Source organism: Typopeltis vanoorti, chromosome 6 (assembly GCF_054136105.1).
Source record: "Typopeltis vanoorti isolate ZY-2024b chromosome 6, IOZ_Tvanoo_1.0, whole genome shotgun sequence".
In the NCBI taxonomy this organism is placed as follows: domain Eukaryota; kingdom Metazoa; phylum Arthropoda; class Arachnida; order Uropygi; family Thelyphonidae; genus Typopeltis; species Typopeltis vanoorti.
This window is the reverse complement of record NC_143554.1, coordinates 94,395,952-94,419,396: the sequence shown is the minus strand read 5'-3', so window position 1 is coordinate 94,419,396 and position 23,445 is coordinate 94,395,952. Positions and strand designations below refer to the sequence as shown.

General features: G+C 37.9%; 1 protein-coding gene across 8 annotated transcripts in view; it reads right to left on the bottom strand.

Moving 5' to 3' along the window:
- The window catches only part of LOC150105717 (C-Jun-amino-terminal kinase-interacting protein 4-like), a 615,637-nt gene that overhangs the window by 193,789 nt on the left and 398,403 nt on the right, over positions 1-23,445 (bottom strand). For all 8 annotated transcript variants that reach the window (XM_090394309.1, XM_090394311.1, XM_090394312.1 and 5 more), the window contains one exon: positions 21,612-21,852. In XM_090394309.1, the coding sequence (XP_090250435.1) occupies positions 21,612-21,852 (241 nt within the window). The remainder of the gene's footprint in view (positions 1-21,611; positions 21,853-23,445) is intronic.

Genomic DNA, 23,445 nt, shown 5'->3' with positions numbered 1-23,445 from the left:
ATCTGGAAACCATGATCAATCAAGCCACTTCAGGCTTCCACTAAGTGGAATAGTGGTCATGCCCAAGGTGATAAAATTTATTTTCCATCTAATAAATACTTGACTAAGTGCAAATTTTTACTTTTTTTTAGCATTTCTGAAGTGCAAAAAAATCTTATCACAGAATATGCATTTTCAGAAAATAACATGCAACTAGATCTAAATGCACATGATGAATATAGGTAACACAACTGACTCTTAATCAGAGTGCTGCAAAATTCAATAGGAATGACTCAAGTTTTAGTAACAATTTCATAAGATACAATTAAAGCAATCAACACTTACAAAAGATTAACTGCGTCGACTAAACTTCTCTATCTTCAGCTATCAGCTAAAATCAGCTAACGCCTTTTTATTCCTGTATAGGGAGTAGGGCAAGGCCCTTTAGCCCTATCTAACTTTTGGAGACTGAGTGGGCAGTTCAATCTCCACTGGTACCCAATCAGAGATAGATGGCCTAAGGCTATCACTAATTAAGCGTCACACAGCTTAATGTCTGAAATAATGTGGATTCTACAATCAATTTTCTCGAGTTTCCGGGAGAAAAAACCCGCTTGCACATGCCAGAGATCGACTAACTTGGGAACCGGTCAAAAAAAAGCTTAGAAAAATTTCCTCTAGTTGCCAACTAGATTCGCAAGCAAGTCTTCCTTTGTGCGGTCAAGTGCTGTGGTGTGCGAACGCTACATCCACTGAGCTACACAAGCTCTTAAACTTCTCTATCTTACTCGACATAATTTATGAAAGTGATTTACAGCATAGCTGCTTTATTTATTCTAGATTTGGTTTTATCTGTTATATCTTTTCTATTTTATCTGTTATAATGTGTTATCATTTTCCTACCAGTTTTTAATTAATTATTTTATTTTTTTGCTGATAGTAATACCATATTTGTCATAGAAATTATCTGACTAAAGATTCTTGAACATCTGTGGCAGTTTATTTAAAAAGATATCATCTACAAAAAGTGAAGAACTAAGCTTAATATCTATCTTCACTCTTGACATAAAATTACTACATGACTTAAATGAACGATGCCAGGATATTTTATTCTTGCTTTATCCAAGTGCAAGCAACAAAGTTTGCATGTGAAATACATTCACAATTAGGCTACTTGTATATAGAGGCAAATGGCTTCATAGTAATGTTTTAGTATTCCATAATGCAAAGCACACATCCTTTTGGATGTGTATAATGCAATGCATTATGGGAAGGGTCAACTGCCCGAACTGGTTTTGATTTTTCATTATTTGAAAAGGTATCAGGATGCTTATCATAGGCTAAGAATAGTTAGTGTAGGGGTGTGAGAGAGCCTGATAGCCAGTACGAGAGAGAGAGAGAGAGAAAAAAATGCCTCAGCTCTTTTATATCACCATGTAACCAGATGCTATAGTTTTTTTTTTTTTTTTCTTTTTTCACCAGAACATCCAAAAGACCAAACGAAAATTAAGTCTAAAGATGACTGATATGTTTTATTTAAGTTAATCACCTTGAGTTGGTCTTATCTGTTCTGAGATTGCTCTCCAATCATCTCTGCAACTGACCATAAGACCACAGTAAACTAAGAGGATTTAAAAAACCTCTCATAGTAAAAATACACAGAATTTATCCCCATCCTCATGAATATTTCATAATGTGAGTGGTCTACATCAGAGTTTCTCAACCTTTTGTCTATCGTGGACAAGTTAAATCTCAGATAATTTTTCGTGGCACAGCAATATAAAAAGTACAAAAAAACATAGTGTAAGAACATAAATTGCACTTTATTTGAATGTATATTGATCATGTCATACACTGTAACTTATAAAGTAGGTATATAATAATGAGGAAATAAACATACTAAATTTAATGGTTTCTTTGTTCTTGCTCCATTTCAATAGTTACATCAATGTCTGGTGGCAAATTTGTTAAAGCTAGGCAAAGAGGTGGACCTATGGTTAAACAATTTCTTAACTTCATTTTCATAGTTGACAATGCCAAGTTGATTCGCACAAATGCAGGCAGTCGGAGGAAATAAGTGCATTAGAAATATTGATATCCGACTTTGTTGCTCCAGGAATGGGGAATGAATGTAGGAAGACAAGTAGTGTGATAGGAGAGAATGAGAAAAAGATATATATGAATGAGAAAATAATAGCTGATAGTGTGGAAGGTGTGAGTGACTGTGAAAGTTTAGGAGATGGTTTTGTTTGGGAGAGTGAATTTAGATTAAGAGTGACTGACCTGAAGAGGAAGATAGATGAGTTGAAAGAGGAGGTGGAATGTCTTGTGAATGAGAGCAGAAGTATGAAAGATAAGATTAGGAGAATGGAAGAGATAAATGCAAGACAAATCAGAGTAGGAGAGAGAGAGAGAATTTAAGGAGTATGAGTGAGAGGTATGGAAGTGCTAGAAGAGGAGAGAATGGAAATGGTAGGAGAGACAGAATGAGAGAGGGGATATGGAAGTGCTAGAAGTGGAGAAAATGGAAACAGTAGGAGAGAGGGGAATGAGAGAGATGTATGGGAGTGCTAGAAGGAGAGAATGGAAACAGTAGGAGAGAGGGGAATGAGAGAGATGTATGGGAGTGCTAGAAGGAGAGAATGGAAACAGTAGAGAGAGAGAGGTATGGGAATGCTAGAAGAGAGAATAGCAGTAGAGGAGAGGGAATGAGAGAGACCTATGGGAATGAAAGAAAAGGAGAGAATGGAAACAATGGGAGAGAGGGAATAGTAAGAGGTATAATGTATGGCGACTCAATGATCTGTGGTGTTCAAGATAGGATGCGTGAGGAGTGTTTGCCAGGAGGAACAATAGAAAGGGTGGCTATGGCAATTAAGAGAGGTGAAAGGGTGGATGAGATGATTGTGATGGTAGGAACGAATGACTTGAGTGGTAATGTAAGTCGGGCAGCGAGAGATATGAGATTTTTGCTTGAGACTGTACGGAAGAAGACAGAGAGGGGGGAAAATAGTGTGCGTGTTGCCTAGGTATGATAATGATGAGCTGAGCAGAAGAGCGGTGATATTGAATGGCATAATAGCGAGAATGTGTAACAAGAGAGGACTGGTATATGTGGATGCTTGGAGTGCGTTTGAGGAAAGAGAGGAATTGTATGCGAGAGACCATTTACATTTGAATGAGGAAGGACGTAGGCATCTGGAGAGATTGCTGTTCTGAACGAGTCAGTTTTTCCCAGGGAGGATGATAGCAGGGGTGGCCTCTTGTGGGAATGGATACTTGGAAGAAGGGAGACAATGTCAGGTAACACTGAGCCCAGTGGAGTCTAGAAGGGATAATGCTGGGTATAAAAACAATGGCATTTATATGCTTTATACTAATGCCAGGAGTATCCGGAATAAGGGAGAGGAATTGGTGGTGCAGATAGCATCAGCCTGGCCAAAAATTATTGCGATCACTGACGTGGTTGACAGAAGGGGATATAACAACAGGAATAGAAGTCGCTGGGTATAGTATTTTTCATCAGGATAGGAGAGAAAAGCGTGGTGGTGGGGTACTGCTTATGATAAGTGATGACCTATGTCCTCTAAGGGTGGAGGCTTTTGAAGGAAGTGAGACAAATGCGAAAAAGAGAAAAAATGCGAATGCTTCTGCATGGTATCTCAGCTTGGGCCTGGCTTCCACTGAAGAGACCTCAATAAAGGTCAAAACTAGTCTTGGTAGTGGCCCTTCCCTTAATGCATAACATTAGACATATCCGCAAGGAGATGTGTTTTGCATTATAGGAGATACTGAGACAGAAGTGTTGGTAGCTTGCTCCACCTTTGCAACGAGTTGTCCTGGTGATGTACCACCTTACCCCAGTCCTGAAGATACTTTCAGGCGCAAACTTTGTTTGCTCACACTTGGATAAAGGATTAAACTAAATTTATTATACTCTAACCAAGTGAAAAATAAACTTTCAACATCTTTCTCTAAATCCAGAGTAATTTATTAAAAATGGGTGGCACACCATTTGGCAACTCCTATATGGAGAGATGACCTGCGAATGCTTCTGCATGGTATCTCAGCAATGATTATGATGATTGGATTGATTAGATGTGTTTATCAGCGCTCCTTGTATTATTACAGCAGTGATTAAGTTTTGTTTTTAATGAATTGATTGAATGTGATGCCTTCAACTGATCGTGAACTACGAACTGATCTTTCGAATTTGGATTATTCTGCTTCTCTTTACCAAAAGAACTGTTACAAGCGAGATAGCGAAGAGACTCTGAAGACTGCAATACCTATGTCCTTACCAGCACCCACCCAGGTAAAGGTAAGCTTTAAGATTTTTACGAAAGTTCCATGCGAATTTACCATCGTTTTTGAACCCCTACACACACACACTAGAAATGGACAACGTTAAAGATTTTCTTCAACACATAAACAGAGACGAAGCCTTAGAACTATTTAAGGAACTCCTTCAAAAGTTCGAAACGGAATGGCCAGGCTACCTTAAACTGTATACACAGGCAGAGGAACCCGAAGAGGAAGAGGATGATATCACAGAACAAAACATTACCCTCCCCACACCTGAGGACAACAGACAGACAGAACCAACAGCAGATGAACACACAAACAAAAGGCGAAGGACCGCGGACGATCCCACGGAAGAAAATGCGCCCACACAAGCAGTATCGGGAAATAAAGAAAAGGTATCCCTGATAATCCTCCGAGACAAACATAAGTGGACCTCAGTCTCGAAATCGCTCAGAGAACAGAACATCAACTACTCCTGGGCCAGAAACACAGACGAAGGGGTAAAGATACAACCCGAATCAGTCGCAGACTACCGCATGATTACAAAAATGCTGGACAACTCCATGCTGCCTTTTCACACATTTGCACTGGCCAGTGAAAAGAACCTTAAAGTGGTGCTCAGGGGGGTTGCCGAGGGAATCACGACCGACGAGATCAATGCCGATCTCATCAACCAAGGTCTGACCCCAGTTAAAGTGAGCAGAATGCTAAGATCGGATAAAAAACCTATGCCACTAGTTCTGGTAGAGATATCAAACACACAAAAAAGAATATACGAATTAAAAAATATATGTGAGCTCAAAATCACAACTGAGCCACTAAGAAAGAAGGCATCGGCAGGACAATGCCACAGATGCCAAACGTTTGGACGTGCCCAAAAGCTCTGCAAAGCACCCTACAGATGCCTAAAATGCGGCAAAGAACATCCGACTAGCACCTGCACCAAGCCAAAAACAACACCGGCATGCTGTGCTAACTGTGGAGGACCTCACCCTGCCAATTACAAGGGGTGCATGTCCCACCCAAGAAATCGTGGGATAACAAAAACTAGCCTCAGACCCCCTCCCGGTAACAACTCCACTACCAAGCAGGCAACTCACCCCTCATCTCAGTTCACACCAACAACACAGCCAACCAACATGACAAAAACGTATGCTGAGGCTGTACGACCTAAGAACCCCACATCCTACGAACAGCGAGGCTCCAACTTGGAAAAAATCTTAACTGCCTCGCTTGCCACCATGCTGCAAGAATTTAGCATGACAAGCCCATCACCTTCCTCTAGAAAGAGATTCCTACAAGGAACACAAACCATCCTAACAGCCCTCTGTCATGAATAGAAAACACAAACCAAACTCACTAAAGATTGTAGCTTGGAATGCAAATGGAATAACAAATAAAATCCTGGAACTCCAAGAATTTGCATCCAGATACAAACCTGACATCATTCTAGTCAACGAAACACACCTCAGACCAGCAAATAACCCAAGACTCCGAGGCTTTATCATGTACAGAAAGGATCGACTTGGTGCAAGAGGAGGAGGCACTGCTGTCTACATAAAAAGCTACTTAAACCATAACACAGTAACTGACCTCCTAACTATGAACCTAGAGGTGACCGGAGTGGAGGTACACACCAGCAACGCAGGCAGTCTGAAGATTTATGCAGCGTACAACCCACCTGGAATCCCACTACTGATATCTGACCTAGACTCTATCCTCGGATCCAAAGACTCCATAATCTTAGCAGGAGATCTCAACTCCAAACATACAGCCTGGTTTAGCTCATCCATTAACACCAAAGGACACATTTTATACAACTATGCAATGCACAACTCTGCCATTGTGGTTGGACCTACTGAGCCCACTCACCACAGCCCAACAGGAAGATCAGATGTTTTGGACATCGTAATACTTAAAAACATCCCATACCAATACCAACTAGAAACAATAGAAGAACTTTCATCAGACCACAACCCCATTCAGCTCAGGCTAGGCAATCAAGAACAGTTCTCACCCCAGCACTCCTTTATAGCATGGAACAAACTCACAAAAACTCTACCAGAATACATTAGTCCACCACCCATCATACAAAAAAAAGAAGAGATAGATATAGCCATAATCAATCTAACAAGCCAAATGCAGAAAGCAATAGCCTCAGTAAAGCAAACCACTCCCCACCACACCACCAACAGGATCCCAGAAGAAATCATGGACCTGATTAGAACCAAGAACAAAGCAAGAAAGAGATATCACAACACTAGAGCACCACAGGACAACACAACACTAAACAAACTCAACAGAAAAGTCAGAGAAGCTCTACAAAACCACCGAAATCAAGAATGGGAAACCAAATTAACCACACTCAACCCAGAAGATCACTCCATATGGAAACTCTTAAAAACCCTATGCACCCTTACCTCCTATACAAACCAAACAAGGAATAGTACACACAGACAAAGAAAAGGCAGAAGCCCTCATAGACAACCAGGAGGAGCAGTGCAGCCCATCGTACAAAAGTCTTAATATTAATCTCATCTATAAAGTTCATCGCCATGTCAGGAAAGCATTAAATCTCACTGATACCTCAGAACCCATCTCCCCCACTATCCCAGGGGAAATAACCAAAATCATAGCACAACTGAGCAACAAAAAGGCTCCAGGCCCTGATGGCATCACCAACAGAACACTAAAGTTGCTTCCAAGAAAAGCAATAATACATATTGTTAATATAACAAATGCGATCATCAGATTTCAGCACTTCCCGACAACCTGGAAAACAGCAGATATCATACCTATAAAAAAGGCAGGTAAGAATCCTCAACTTCCAGAAAGCTACAGACCCATTAGCCCCTTATCAAGTCTTGGAAAGTCACTGAAAAGGTTATACTCACAAGGCTACAAGCAATCACTGACAAGCTCGGAATCATCCCAAACGAGCAATTCGGATTCCACAGAGAACACTCCACAGCACAACAAATACACCGTCTGGTAGAATACATAGCAGGAGGCTTTAACTGGAATCTCCAGACGGCTGCAGTCTTCATCGACATAGTGAAGGCCTTTGATAAGGTATGGCATCAGGGACTTCTCTACAAACTTATACAATTTAACTTCCCAATAAAACTAGTCAAACTAATTAAAGCATACCTAAGTGACAGACATATGCAAATCCAACTAAATGGAACAGTGTCATCCAAACGCAAGATCCGTGCAGGCGTGCCACAGGGTTCCCTCTTAGCACCTCTACTGTTCTCGATCTATACAGCTGATATCCCCCCAAACCCGAGAAATATCATTACAGCACTATATGCGGATGACACCGCGATACTTTCAAGATCTCGCAGCCCTCAGCTAGCAATTAGAAGGCTGCAAGGCAGCATCAACACACTAGAAACTTGGCTAACAGATTGGAGGATCCAGGTAAACCCCCTGAAAAGTTCTGCTGTGCTGTTCTCCAGAAGAAAAGTCACCAGCAAGGATGACATCCAGCTCCACGGGCTCAAGATCCCATGGGTAACAGAAGTAACGTATCTTGGTGTGAAACTGGATAGCAAACTGCTATTTAGTAATCACATCAAACTAACAGGAGTGAAGACATCCAGAGTAATTGCACAACTCTACCCCCTGATCAACCGCAAAAGCAAACTAGATGTAAGAAACAAGCTAACACTGTACAAAACTGTAATTCGCCCAGTTATCACCTACGCCTCTCAGCATGGAGTCATACCTCAGAAACCAACATACAAAAACTACAAAGAATCCAGAACAAGTGCCTAAGAATGATCCTAGATGCCCCATGGTACATAAGAAACTCCCAGATCCACCGAGAAGTAAACATCCCATACATCCGCTAGCATCTCCACGACTTAGCTGAGAAATTCTTTTCCAAGGCAACCCTGCACTCAAATCCACTGATCAAACAAGCCAACAACTACAGTGAAGCAACACACTGCAAATACAGAAGACCAAAATTTATTCTACTACACACCGAACATCACTAACTTCAGGCCCCAAGAGGGCGAGCAGGTAGCTCAATAATACCTCATTCACAGTATCACTTACAGAGATAAAGGGGAAAAAGAAAAGCATTTTTGCTTCACCCATCCAGCCAGTAACGTTATGCGTTATGCGTGGTATCTCAGCTTGGGCCTGGCTCCCACTGAAGAGACCTCAATAAAGGTCGAAACTAGTCTGGGTAGTTGCCCTTCCCTTAATGCAGTGTTTCTCAACCTTTTTTTGGATCATGCCCCACTTCAACGTCTCAAAGATTTTGATGCCCCCCCCCCCAGCATAATAGTCAGCCAAATTCTGATAAAGTATAATATAAATATGTACATGTACATTTTCTAATTGCCCCAAAAAATATTCAAATTGTTCCCCTGTGGGGCGTATGCCCCCACGTTGAGAAACACTGCCTTAATGCATAACATTATACATATCTGCAAGGAGATGTGTTTTGCATTATAGGAGATACTGAGACAGGAGAGTTGGTAGCTTGCTCCACCTTTGCAATGAGTTGTCCTGGTGATGTACCACCTTACATCAGTCCTGAAGATACTTTCAGGTGCAAACTTTGTTTGCTCACACTTGGATAAAGGATTAAACTAAATTTATTATACTCTAACCAAGTGAAAAATAAACTTTCGATAGTATTAATGGTTTTACAGAGAATAAAAAAGATCAGATAGATGCAATGAGTGAGATAGCGTTCTTGAATGGTGCGATACAAAGGGCAAAACAGCAGCTAGAGCATATGAGCAAAAGTCGACCGAATGAATCAGCCAATAATAAAACGTATGACAGGAAAAATAGGCGTATGAGTGTGAACATGAACAAAATGAAGGATAGAGTGCTGTATGGAGACTCGTTAGTAAGAGGTGTGTTAGTAGAGGATTTGACAAAATCGTACCAACCTGGTGCAACCATAAAGGATGTAACTGAGTCTATTAGAGAGCAAAAGGAAAGGGTGAAAGAAATGATTGTTGTGGCAGGTACGAATGATTTGAAAGGAGATAAAATGGAAATGATACAAGACCTGAATGAATTGTTTGAGGTAGCAAAAGAAAAGAGTGAGAGAGTTAGAATGATTAGTCTTTTGCCATGGTATGACAGTGAAATGTTTAAAAGGAGGGCCATAATTGCGAATGACTTTATGCGTGGGTTATGTATGACGAGTGGTGTGGAATTTGTGGATGTGTGGAGTGAGTTCGATGGGCGAAAGGATCTATATAAGATCGATGGCTTGCATTTGAATGGTTACGGTGTAAGGAGACTTGAGAAAGTGTTGCTGAATGTAGTGGATGTGCAAATTCAGGGGAACTAGATTTATTAAGGGGGGGGTAGATATACAGTCCTTAGGGAGGCAGTTGAATGTAAGAATGAATATAATATACCCGAGTGAATAAGGACAACAAATCAGAGTGGGATAGTTAATATAAGGCATCAAGGTAGGGTTGGGGCTAATGAGGGTCTTAAATTCATGTACACTAATGCTAGGAGTATTAGGAACAAGAAGGAAGAGTTTTTGGCCATGGTTTGCACTTCCAGACCACGGGTTATTGGTATTAGTGAATCATGGCTTACTGTAGATGATATAGCTAGTGGGATTGAATGTGATGGGTATAGTGTGTGTTCAGGAATGACCGGGAGAATAAAATGGGGGGAGGAGTATTGTTGATGATAGCTGATGAGCTACAGCCAAGGAGAATAGAAGTTGAATTGCAGGATAGAGAAAAGAGCACATTTGAGGCCATTTGGTGTGAGATTGTGGCTAGCAGAACTAAATATACAATTGGGTGCTGCTATAGACCAGGTGATGGAAAAGATGGTGGTGACAGTATGCACAAGCAAATAGAAGAAATGAGTGGAAGGAGGGTAATTATTATGGGAGATTTCAACTATGGTTGCATTGATTGGAGTGAGGAGAGGACACACGGGAGGAAGGAATTGGAATTTATGCGGTTATTAAGGGATAACTATCTGCGACAGCATGTAATGGAAAATACTAGGGGTCAGAGAGTGCTTGACCTAGTAATTACATCTGAGGATTTGGCTGTAACAAATATGACCACATTGCCACCAATTGGTGAGAGTGCTCATACTTCCCTATGAGCACTCTCTCATAGGGAAGTATGAGATGGCACTGAACAAATCAAAGCTTAGGAGTTTGATTTGTTCAGTGCCATGGCATGTACAACTGCAAGGACTAGAAGTTGATAGTGCATGGGAGGCAGTTAAGAACTGTTTGCATGAAGCAATGGCTGACTGTATACCTAGAGTCCGAATAATAAATCAAGTAGGGGTTAAATGGATGAATAACACCATTAAGCTTGAGCTGCAAAAAAAGAAACAACTATGGAGGGAATTTAAGGAGAAAGGTGACTGGAAGGCACATGAACGGTATAAAGCGCAGGCCAGAAGGGTAATGAGTGTGGTAAGAAAAGCAAAAAAGGATTACAAAAGAACATTGGCCATGCAGGCTAAAGAGAATCCTAAACAGTTTTTTAAATATGTACTAGCAAGTAAAAGGAAAAATGTACATGGCAGAATGATTTTAAAGAATGACGATGGTAGGGAGGTAACTGAATCAGTTGATATAGTTGAGTTACTGAGTGAGCACTTTGCAAGTATATATCATCCAGGTGGTGACATTGCAGAAACGTATATAGATTATACGGGAATTGTCGTGAATGAAGTGGAAGTGAGTAGTCTATTGCATAACCTCAATGTCAACACATCCGTGGGATTGGATGGTATACCAGCTCATGTCGTATGAGAAGCAGCTAAAGAATTGTCAGTACCCTTGATCATTTTGTTTAATTTGAGTCTCGGGTCTGGGTTAGTCCCGAGGGGGGGGGAAGAGGGGAAAATAGTTCCACTGCATAAAGGTCGTTCCAAGACTGCTGTTGTAAATTACTGACCGATTAGCATATCAGGAATCATTGTCAAGGTCTTAGAGAAATTAGTCAAGAAAAGAATACAGGATTGGATAGATGAAAATGGGATATTGTATGGGGGACAAAATGGTTTTGTGAAGGGTAGATATCATGCCTCAGTAACTTGCTCACATTCTATAACACAGTGACGGCTGAACTGGATAGGGGGGTAATGGGTTTACAGTGATACTACTGGACCTTGCCAAGGCCTTTGACAGGATACAACATGGAACCCTAATGAGTAAACTGGAGCAGATGGGGATACATATAGGGTTGGTGAGATGGATAGCAGGATGGTTGAAGGAGAGATACCAGAGAGTGGTTTATGCAGTAGTGGAGTCTAAAAGACGGCTTGTGACTAGTGGAGTGCCGCAGGGCTCTGTTCTTGGACCACTGCTTTTCAATTTGTTCATCAATGATATAGGAAAGGATTTGAGAGGAAGTGTTCACTTGTTTGCTCATGTTTGCAAACTTGGGTAGAGCAATTGTGAGTGCACAGGATGTCAAAATGTTACAGGATGATTTGGATAGTTTGGAGGACTGGGCTAGGAAAAATGGATGTCAATTTAATGTGGCAAAGTGTAAGGTTATGCACTTTGGGGAGAAAAGAATAGCAGCAGTATATCGCAATGGTGGAACCATACTCCAGGAGATTGATGATGCCAGGGATTTGGGAGTGTTGGTGGATAGGGAATTGAAGTTTAGGGGGAACATTGCAAAAGTGACTAAATCAGCTCATCAAATCACTTGGCTTCTGAAAAATACTTTAACATGCAGAGACAAACAAGTTATTGTTCCTCTGTATCGAGCCTTGATAAGACCCCATCTGCACTACTGTTCCCAGTTATCCGCACCAGGGTTTCTTCGTGATGGGGAGGAAGTGGAGAGGATCCAGAGACGAGTGACCAAGATGATAGAAGGTCTGTGGAATGAACCTTATGAGAATAGGTTGAAGATTTGTGGGTTGCAGAGATTGGACAATAGGCGAAGGAGGGGTGATATGATTGACACATTCAAATTACTGAAGGGTTTCTATAAGATTGATCCAAAAGATATTTTTGAAAATATGACTGGTGGTGGGAGGACTAGGGGCCATGCATGGAAGCTGGGCAAGAGCGTGGTTGACAAGAGTGTTAGAGCTAGGTTTTTTACTTGGAGAGTGGTGAATGAGTGGAATAAGCTTCCAGAGTCTGTTGTGGGTGCTACGACCGTGAATGAGTTCAAGGCAAGGTATGATAGATACTGTGTCAATGTCGAATAGTTGTTCTTGACATGATGTTAGGGCCTCCCTCGATGAGTCTGTCGACTCCTTGGAGTTGCCCGGAACAATAATAATAATAATAACCTTTATATCAATGACATTGCCAGTGGAATGCAAGGGGATATTCAGTTGTTTGCGGATGATGCGAAGCTGGGAAGTATTATTAGTAATAGTGCAGATGTGGTAGCCCTGCAAGAGGATTTAAATAAGCTAGATAGATGGGCAAATGAATGGGGGTGTTGGTTTAATGCAGCAAAATGTAAGGTCTTGAGGTTTGGGATACATCGATGGGATGCTGCATACTCTATGGGAGAGGAGTTATACTGGAGGAAGTAGGGGAGACAAGAGATCTGGGATTGATGATTGATAGAAACCTGAAGTTTAGGGGACATATTGTAAAGGTGGTGAAGGTAACACAGAGGATTGCTGCAATTATGAGAAGGAAACTGACCTGCAGAGATAAGAGGGTTATCATTCCGTTGTATAAGTCTCTGATCAGACCATACTTGGACTATTGTTCTCAGATTTGGTCCCCAGGATTTGAAGGGGATAAATTAACTGTGGAAAGGATACAAAGACAGATGAAAAAGATGGTTTCAGGACTGTATAAGTAGTTATGAGGATCGGCTGAGGGAATGTGGACTGCAGAGTTTGGTGGATAGAAGAAGGAGAGGTGATATGATTGAGACTTTTAAACTGTTGAGAGGTGGTTACAGGGTTGACACTGGGGAGTTCTTTCACTTGGTTGAACAGCGGGAAGGAGTGATGACAAGAGGCCATCCCTGGAAGTCACGAAAGGAAACTGTGAGCAAGAGGATAAGGAGTGGTTTCTTTGCGTGGAGGATGGTTGAACCGTGGAATGCATTGCCTGATGGAGTGGTGAGAGTGAGAACGGTCAATGAGTTTAAAGAGTGGTATGATAGACTTTGTGTTTCTTAGAGGGGACCTCCCCTTGATGAGTCTTGACAGACTTTATGTTCTTAGGAAGGACCTCCCACGACGAGTCTTTTGACTCCATGGAGGCCTGAATAATAATAATAATAATAATAATAATAAAATAAGTTGTTGCCAATGGCAGCAACATCTTCATTGCTTCCTTATGAAGACTTGGATATTCGTTCCTAATTTTGGTTTAAAATTTGTCCAAAATTGATTTAAATTCATGGTTCCAAAATGTGCTCTTAATGATGAATCTGAACTTAATTCCAAAAGACATTCTTGTTCTTTGTTAGTTAAATTATTTTTATCGTGCTCTATGAAAGAATTGGTAATCCACAAATTCATTTCTCGAATATCTATGTCTTTTTGAAAATATATTTCTGGAATGTATCATATAATCATTTTAAGTGATGACAGATAGTCATATCCAACTTATTCATATCTATATCTTGTGTGTTTGTAAAATCACAAAAAAATCACAATTTTTTTCTTCGACTTTTGTTTGCTAAAATCTCAGTTTCTTTCTGAATCCATCAATTTTGTTATATAAATGGATTTGTCATACTTCCTGGAAAACTTAAATTTAAGTCTCTGACATATGAAAATATATCACTTAAATAAGCTAATTTCGCAATCCACTCTGTGTCTGAAAAATATGCTGAGAATGGAGACTTGCTTTCAATCAAGAATATTTCTACTTCTGTCCTTAATTCAAACAATCTAGTTAGTACTCTACCATGGGATATCCACCTTACTTTAGCATGAAATAATAAGTACTCATGTTCTGCACCTACTTCTTGATAAAGTATTGTGAACAGTTGTGAATTAAGATCACTGTTCTTAATGAAATTAACAATTTTTATGGATTGCGAAAGAATGTTTTTTTTTTTAATCAGGTGACAAACTTTTGACTGCTAAATGCTCACGATATATAATGCAATGTGTAACTAAAATATCTGATGAAGCTATTTCTTGAATTTGATTAGCAAGTCTTCAATGTTTGCTTGTCATATCAGCTGTTCCATCAGTACATATGAAATTCAGTTTTTCCAATCGTAATTGCTTTTAATGTATTGTATGCATGCAATGCATTAAAAATTTCTGAAATTGTTGCATGTGAAGCTAATTCTAAACAAGATAAAAACCCTTCTTTTATGTCCTCAGAAATATTATCTATGTATCGAGCAGGCCACACTGCAAAAATGCAGTGTGTGGCCTGCATTTTTGCAGTGTGGCCTCACAATATAGATACCTTACCAAGGTTTTTAGCTACTATAAATACTTGACATCCTCATATCAAATTCACTATGGAAACTGAAAGAGACAACAAATTATCATTTCAAACATTTATCTCATCTCTTCACCATCAGGTAATTTAACAACATCAGTTTATAGAAAACTCACTTTCACTGGATGTTACATTCTTCAACAATCTGCACATCATCCTTCTCAAAAGACAGGAATCATGAAGTGTTTCATTCAATGAACTAAGACTAACTGTTCAACCCCCCCCCCCCTCCATTTACAGGAAGAAATCTCAAATATCAAACAATATATGACAAATGGCTTCTCAGAAAGGACTACTAAACATCTGTTTCACTCCTACAAACCTAACCCAAACAAAAAGGAATCATTACACTGAGTTCCAATCCCAAACATCTCTGGCATTTCAGAACCAATTTCAAGAATTCTGAAAAAATGTAATTTAGTTGCGACTTTTATTCCAATTAGTAAACAATCAACATAATTCCCCCTCTTCTAAAGATAAACACTCTCCTATGTCTCTTCCAAATGTATAACAAGTTCCATGTGACCGCCTTTCCTACTTCAGACAAACTGGATGCTCAATAGAAAAAAAGAACATCATTCATACATTTTTGACAAAAATTTTGATAAATCTGGATTAGCTCAACACAGAATAGAAACAGACAAAATTCTTTAGTCTGAAACCTGCCTTCTACATAGATGGTACAAATAATTTGAATGCTTACTTAAGGAGAGTGCTGAGGCCATGCTTCACTGCCCTACCTTGAATCAAAATGACTGCCTATCCTTATCAAAAATATGGGAAAGTTTGATTAGAATAACACATCAAAGATTTTTTTTTTTCAATTACTATTAAAACCAAGAATGGTATTTTATAAAGACATGAGGTCTTAAGAAACAACTAGATACTACATCAATCTGATGATTTGTTGAGTATGATATTATTAGTTATACAGCAATCCCTCGATTAATGCGCCCCCGATTAGTGCGTAATTTTTTTTCAAATCGAATATACCGAAATTCAATTAGTGCGCCTCTAATATTTGATTAATGCACCTATATATATCTTAAAAATAAATGTTACTGATTTTAAAAATTTTCTATCTATACATTTTTTATGGTTAACTATTTTAAAAAATCACTCACCAGTATGAAATAATTTAACTACCGATTTAAAACATTTTACAAAGTTATATTTTAATGGAATACTACATTATTTCAATCTACACTATGTTCCAAATTTAACGCTTGAAAGTATTTTCCCAATCTTTCAGCATGAGTAAAAGAATTAGTGAGCAAAAATGTGGAAGTGTGAAAATGATTCGAAAAGTAATCTCATTTGGAAGAAAAACTTGAAATAATAAAGAAAATGAACAAGGCAAGTCCAGAGCAAAGATAAAACAAGAACACAAAAATGGGTGAATCAACTATAAGAGCAATTTTAAGCAAAACTGCTGAATACATAGAGAAAGGTAAGGTTACTTCAAGTTCAACATGCATGCACCCGAAATCAAAAATATTATAATCATTAAATTAGAGAGACGTCTTTCTACATGGATCGAAGATTGTAACCAAAAACGGATCCACTGACCTTATTAAATCAAAAGCATTAAGTCTGTTTGCATCCTTGAAAAAAAGGGCTATCAATGATGGAAAAGAAGAATTCCACGCTAATGCTGGGTGGTTTGAACGTTTCATAAAGAGAAATAGCCTACATAGTGTTCTAATCACAGGCGAAGCTGCAAGTGCAGATAAGGAAATGGCCACAAATTATCCAGAGATTTTGAAGAAAATTGTGGACGAAGGGGGCTATTTTGACCAATAAATATTTAATGTCGATGAAACCGGCCTTTTTGGAAGTGAATGCCTTCCAAGATTTTTCTGGCCAAATCAGAGAAATCTCAGTCTGGTTATAAAGTCACAAAGTCGAATGAAATTACTGCAAGCAATATGCGAGCTGTTTGAAAGCACATTCTTCCACATTGTGCAAATGATTTTAGAGGCTTTTCAAATGAATCTTTTCAAATGAAAATCATTCTGAGTGATTCCGACCTGCTAAATTTAGATGCACAGCAGGAAGATCCCAAAGAATATGAAGAAAATTTAATCACCGACAAGTACAAACAGATTTCACAGAAAAAATTGAAATATTTTTCGTGCACCAGAAGTTCTTAAGCAGCAATGCTTAGAGGCTGACCTTTATAAAGAGAGAAGCAGTAAAATTTGCATTAGAGGCAATAGGGTCATACCGTCAGTTGTATGAAAAAAAGAAACAGAATGCCCGCCAAACTACGTTAGCTGAATTCTTTGTTAAGAAACAGAATAATGAATTTATATTCTGAATATGTTTTTTGTCTTTCAGCTTCATTTTTTACCTTTAACTAGGCCCTGAGACATATCCTAATTCGTTTATAAAAAAATTAAGTGTCAAAAAAAAAATTTGAGGAATGAATTATACTTTTTCCCATAGGTTATTATATTCGATTAGTGCGTTTTCGATTAATGCACCTGTTTTAAAGAACACATTAATCGAGAGATTGCTGTATATGCAATTTATTTATATAATGGCAAAAGAAATTCATTCAAAGTTCATAAAAGTTTATGGGCACTCTTCTCCTTCGTTTTCGACAATTAAGAAATGGGCTGCTGAGTTTAAACATGGCCGTACCAGCCTTGAAGATGATCCACGTGAAGGGCATCCAAAAAATGTAACAACACCAGAAATTATTGATCAAGTGCACGATATGATATTGAATGACCGGTGAGTCAAAGTGCGTAAAATTGCTGAGACTATAGGCATTTTAAAAAAGCTTTCACACTCGCATGAAAATCTCTAAACAATGCTTGGAGTTTTAACAAGAATATAACTGATTTTGTGCATCAATTTATTACTATGGATGAGACCTGGATTCACCATTACACACCAGAATCCAAACAGCAGTCAAAACAGTGGACAGAAGCCGGTTGTTCAGCGCCAAAGAAGACAAAGTCGGTTCCATCAGCAGGAAAGGTCACGGCATCGGTGGCTTGGGATGCTAGAAGCATTTTATTTATTAACTATCTTGAAAAGGGTAAAACAATAACTGCGGAATATTATTCCGATCTTTTAACCAGACTAGATGAAAAAATTTGTGAGAAAAGACCCAGTCTGCAGAAGAAAAAAATCATCTTTCATCAGGACAATGCACCTGCCCACAAAGGTGTTTTGGCAATGGGAAAATTAAGGGATCTGCACTATGAATTGTTGGAACATCCATCCTATTCCCCAGATTTGGCTCCCTCTGACTTCTATCTCTTCCCAAAACTAAAACTCTTCCTCGCTGGTCAGCGTTTTACTTCAAATCAAGAGGTGATTGTAGCTGTAGAGGGGTATTTTGCAGATCTTACTGAGAACCACTACAGGGATGGGATAATGGTGCTAGAGCATCGCTGGAATAAATATATTAGTCTTAAGGAAGATTATGTTGAAAAATACAAATAATTTTGAAATTATAAATTTGTTTTTTTTCACTGTTAGGCCGAGAACCTTTCAGACCATCCTCATAATAATGAATAGCTGCCTTTTGCTCACAGCATTTTTTCTTTTTAACTATTATCTGAGACACCAGGGAGTCAAGGACTCATCGAGAGAGAGAGGCTATAAATTAGCCGTATCAGTTGTCATACCTTCCTTTAAATTCATTCACATTAGATGTACTCACTACCCCCTAAAGGCAAACTATTCAACTCACTCACTGCTCTGTGAGAGAAAAACCTAGCTCTTACCCCTTTCTTGACTGCAAACAAACTTAACTTCTATAGATGCCCATGTCATCTCTCCACCTTCCATATAATGAAAATGTCATCAGATGATATCCTATAACATCCATGATATGATATAGACCTCTATCATATCATACCGCTTATAATCTGTTAACCACATACCTCTTATATAATACTGTATATAAGATATAATATATGAAGGGTGCAGGGGAAAAACAACTTCAGTGCACGATATTGACTTCCGAAAAAAACGTAATTAAATTTTCCTTGTTGTCAAAATGCAAGTAAACATAGCATAACAAAATAAAAAAATAACAGATATGGTACATTCATGTATATTAAGCATAATTAATTTAAATAGTACTTAAAAATTAAAAAAAAAACAAATGGCAAACAATGGCCTGAAGGCCAAATTTTACTGAAGTTGTTTTTCCCCTGTACCCTTCATATATATATATATATACATACATACATACATACATACATACATACAGTATATGTTATCATACCTCTTATATAATCTATTAACCACAGTCTGTTTTCCACATACTTTTATTATATAAGTATGTTTGTAATTATGTAATTACATTTGTTTACATACATTTGTTGGAGGATGTGGAACAGAAAGGGACACCAGACATTACCAAATTCTTGAGTAAGATCCACTGCTGCCATTGGCTGCTTTTTTCACATTAACTAGGTAGAGTAGATTGTGTAGCAGAAACAGATTAAATTCTATCACTCAGCCTGAAACTCCCAACAGTTGTGTGCCTAATCATGTATCTGATGATTTCCTACTTTGAGCCTGTTATCGATAATGTGGAAAAATAGTCAATATTACATAGAGAAATATGCCTCCCACTGTTGATTAAGGTATGACCTTTATTAGGTTTTTGGAATCAGGATGGTATGGCTAGCTACAAATTTACTTAGTATATCTCCTGTAGAGAGAAAAGAATTATACATTATAACTAGAATGGGAAGAATAAATCTCTGGCATCACTGTAAAGTTCTATCCATAAACCATCAGGTCCTAGGGATTGTCTTGTTTGGCCTATAAAGAATGCCACTTCAGTTGCTGTGATGGATCTGTCAAGCACATCTTGGATATAACATGAACAGGAAAGCCATTAATGTTCCAAGAGTTATAATTTTCCACCACAGTACTATTGTCTTCAAACAGATTTTTATAGTGTTTTTGAAAAGAGTCAAGGATGTCGGGTGGCAGACATGTCGTCACAATCCATGCAGATTTGGCTGACAGTATAGTCATTTCTTCACAGAATTTGGTGAACTGTCTGTTGAAGAAAGCAGCTAAAGGGCTATGTGCTAAATGCTGATGTATTTTTGCTTTAAAATTTCTTTCTTCCACTTGTTTCTTTCTGCCTTTCAGTTCTATCTCTATTTGATATTTCTAATGATGTTGCTGCATTCTATACCATTATGTGGTTTGCTATGAACAAGCTTCCTCTCTTTATACAGGTCTTTCAACTTTTTTCTTTTGAGGAAAGCCTGTTTCTTTCCTGATCATATTTTGTTTTACTGATTGTTTAAATTGTAACCATGTATCCCAGTTCCAGGTAACATTATTCCAGTTTGAACAGGGGGGTGGTCTGGAGTTTGGTTGAAAAAAAATCAAAGGAAATTTGGTGGAAGTCTTCATGGTCTGAAACTAATCCCTATTTGTTCCATGTAGCTGAATTTAATTAAGCATTGTCAAGACATATTTTTAACTATGCATATCCTACTTTTCCAATTCTGGGGTGTTCTGTTTTATCTAACAAGAAGTTTTCAGTACAATTTCAATCTTTAGCTGCATAAATGTAGTGGACACTATATAAATATGGCTACATTCCTGGGAGAGTTTTGTGTATCTGTTCCACTGAATGGAGAACAAACATTTATAAACCTTGGTGTTTCCAGTTTATTGTCAAGATTCTCCCTTCTATATCCCTTTGGATACAGAATGGCCCAAGGGGTAGGGGAAAGAATAACAACCCAACTCTACCCTTGTTAATCTTCCAATGCTCCAATAAGAAAGAAGTGGATATCTAAAGTTTTTATATCTGCAGAAGCATATTTTTTGGAGAAACAAAAACCTGATATTATGGAGTAGCATAAGTTTCCATACAGCTTCTTTTAACTTTTATTGAGGTACTGTTAAAGAAACCTCTCTAAAAACTCTAGTGATAGGATCATTCTAAATCTCAATGAGTGACCCAAAAGGATCCCTCTTAAACTCTCATCAGTGATAGCAGTAGGACAAACTTACTGCTAAGCAGAACTGCTCTAATTCTTGAAATCAAGCCCAAAGATGAACATTATTAAAATATCACCAGCAGGAATAAGACCCCAGAAGTGATACCAAGGTTGAAGTCATATATTTCCCATATATAAGTATTAAAAAGGTGCAACACATTATTAAAATACTCTGAACTAAGTTGTTTTAAAGTTTTTTTTTTCACTTGGTTATAACTTAAATTAAAGATGCCAATAAATTATATTCTTGTTTTATTCTTTATCCAAGCATAAATAAACAAAGTTTGCATGTGAAATACATTCATAACTAGGTTATTTGTATATAAAGGCTAATGACTTAACATTAAATGATTTCACTACTTGTATATGGAAATCTATATTGTCTTTATATTGCTTATTTTCATATCAAATTTGTTACAGCAGTTTCAGTTTAGTAAAGGAATCCTGCAGACTTGTACTGGATTTATTTAACAGTATAACATCATCTGCATAAAGTAAAGAGATGAGATTGATATCTCCAATTCTATTATCAAACCAAATGCCATTTTCTTTCATAATGTTCACTAAACAATCATTTGGTTTTGTCTTTTGGTATAGAATACAGAAATTTCATTGATTCCTGAATTACTGGACCATCCTCATTTGTTTATTATCCAGATAGATATCTACCAACAGGGCACAACATACATGAGGTATTAGGTCAGAATACAAATTCTTCACATTCCTTAAATGCTACATGAAAGTCCTCTCCCAGTTTCCAGCTTTCACCCTTAAGTGACCTATTTAATCAATATAGAAAAATAGCATATGTAAAAGGTTGAAGAAAAAGAGTCTTTTATAACTGTTATATCATGACTAGATGCAAGAATGGACATACACATTGTACACATGCAGACAAGTACCTTCATTCCAGTTTCTTTTTCTAAAAGTGGACGACAGTATACAGGAACAGGAACTGGCACATGGGAAGATGACGACGATGGTTTCTGTGCTGTTGCTACGTCATTTGGAGGATGTTTTCTTGTTGGTAGGCTCCACCCATAGGCCTGCATTCTGCCATCATCTTTACGTACATGGGCACGAACTTGTTTATACTGCTCACGTCTTTCCTTGGCACGTTGTTGCTGCAGTTTCTCTGAAGCTCTGAATAAAGATTTGAATATTGGGGTTAAAAATTTGCAACTTGAAAAAAAAGCAAGCACTAAATAAAATATCTGAAAAAAAAAAAAGTTTCTCACTTGTCTAGCCTTGAAGATGTTTCACCTGCAAACTTATTTTGCTTATAGTTGGATAAAGAATTAAACAAAAATATAATTTCTTGGCATGTTTAACATTAACTTAAGGCAGACAAAAGTAATGGATAGGCTATGATACAATTACAAGGATTAAATAAAAATATAATTTATTAGCATTTTTAATATTAAGTTAAAAATGCCAAGAAATTATATTTTAATTTAATCCTTTATCCAAGTGCAAGCAAAATAAGCTTGCAGGTGAAGTATCTTCACAACTAGGCTACTTGTATGTAGAGGCTAATCACTTCACATAATTGCCTTAGTATCCCATAATGCAAAGCATGCATCCTTTTTGGGTGTGTATAATGCTAAGCATTATAAAAAAGAGCCACTACCCAGACTGGTTTAAACCTTTATTAAGGTGAAGAAGTAAAGGGATGCTCATCATATGCCTAGAGTAGTCAATATAGGGGTGCAAGTGAGCCTGATAGTATTAAGGGAAAGAAAAGAAAGATGGATAGTAACAGAGAAAAAAATGCCTCAGCTCTTTTATATCATCATCATATAGCTAAAGGCTATCATGTTTCCTTTTTCACCAGTCTCATGCAGATGAACAACCAAAAGACTAATTGAACTAAAGCACAAAGATGACTGATATCCAAGTGGTTAGCCTTATCTAAGTTAACTGCCTTGAGTTTGCCTTCTCTACCTGTGATTGCTCTCCAGTCATCCCTGCAAATGACCATAAGACCACATTGAACTAAGAGGATAGAACCATTTTAAAAACCCTCTCATAGTAAAAATAGATAGAATTTTATCTCCCCTGGCAAATATTGCATAACACAGATGGTCTACACAAAGCTAGCCAAAAATTTCATATTTTCTAGAATGCTTCTTTCTAAATGCAAAAAAATCATCTAAATGAACAATAAAATTTCCACAATATAATATTATAAAGGATTTGTATGTCACATTGCTAGTTTTTTGAAATCAATGTTTCTTTCTAACCTTCCATAAATTAAATGGTATTTTAATTCATTAATTATAAAAATCAAAATTCTCTTTCCATTGTTGACAGATGATGGGTACTGCAAAAATTTGTAAGTAATGGAATGCCCAACACATTACATAATCTATTCCAAATGTGTAGGGCAAGAGGGCAGCTGTAGAATGTATGGTCTACTGTTTCTAATTGATAACAGATGTCACAGATTGGATCTCCGATGTTAAAGTATCTCCATTTAATGGTAGTGACTGGAAGGCAGCCATATGCAATTTTCCAAGCAAGGTCCCTCCTATTAAGGTATCCTTGGAACTTCAATAAGTTATGAAACAAAGTGTTATTGTGCGGAAGTTTACACTGAATGAGATTAAAGATTTCTTTATGTCAAATTTTACATTTTTTTAATGGAAAGAATATCAACCAGAATGTTGTAGCAATCTTAGAGTTAAGCACAGAATGTTGTAATATTCAGGAACAAGCTCAGCTTTTGGACCTTTA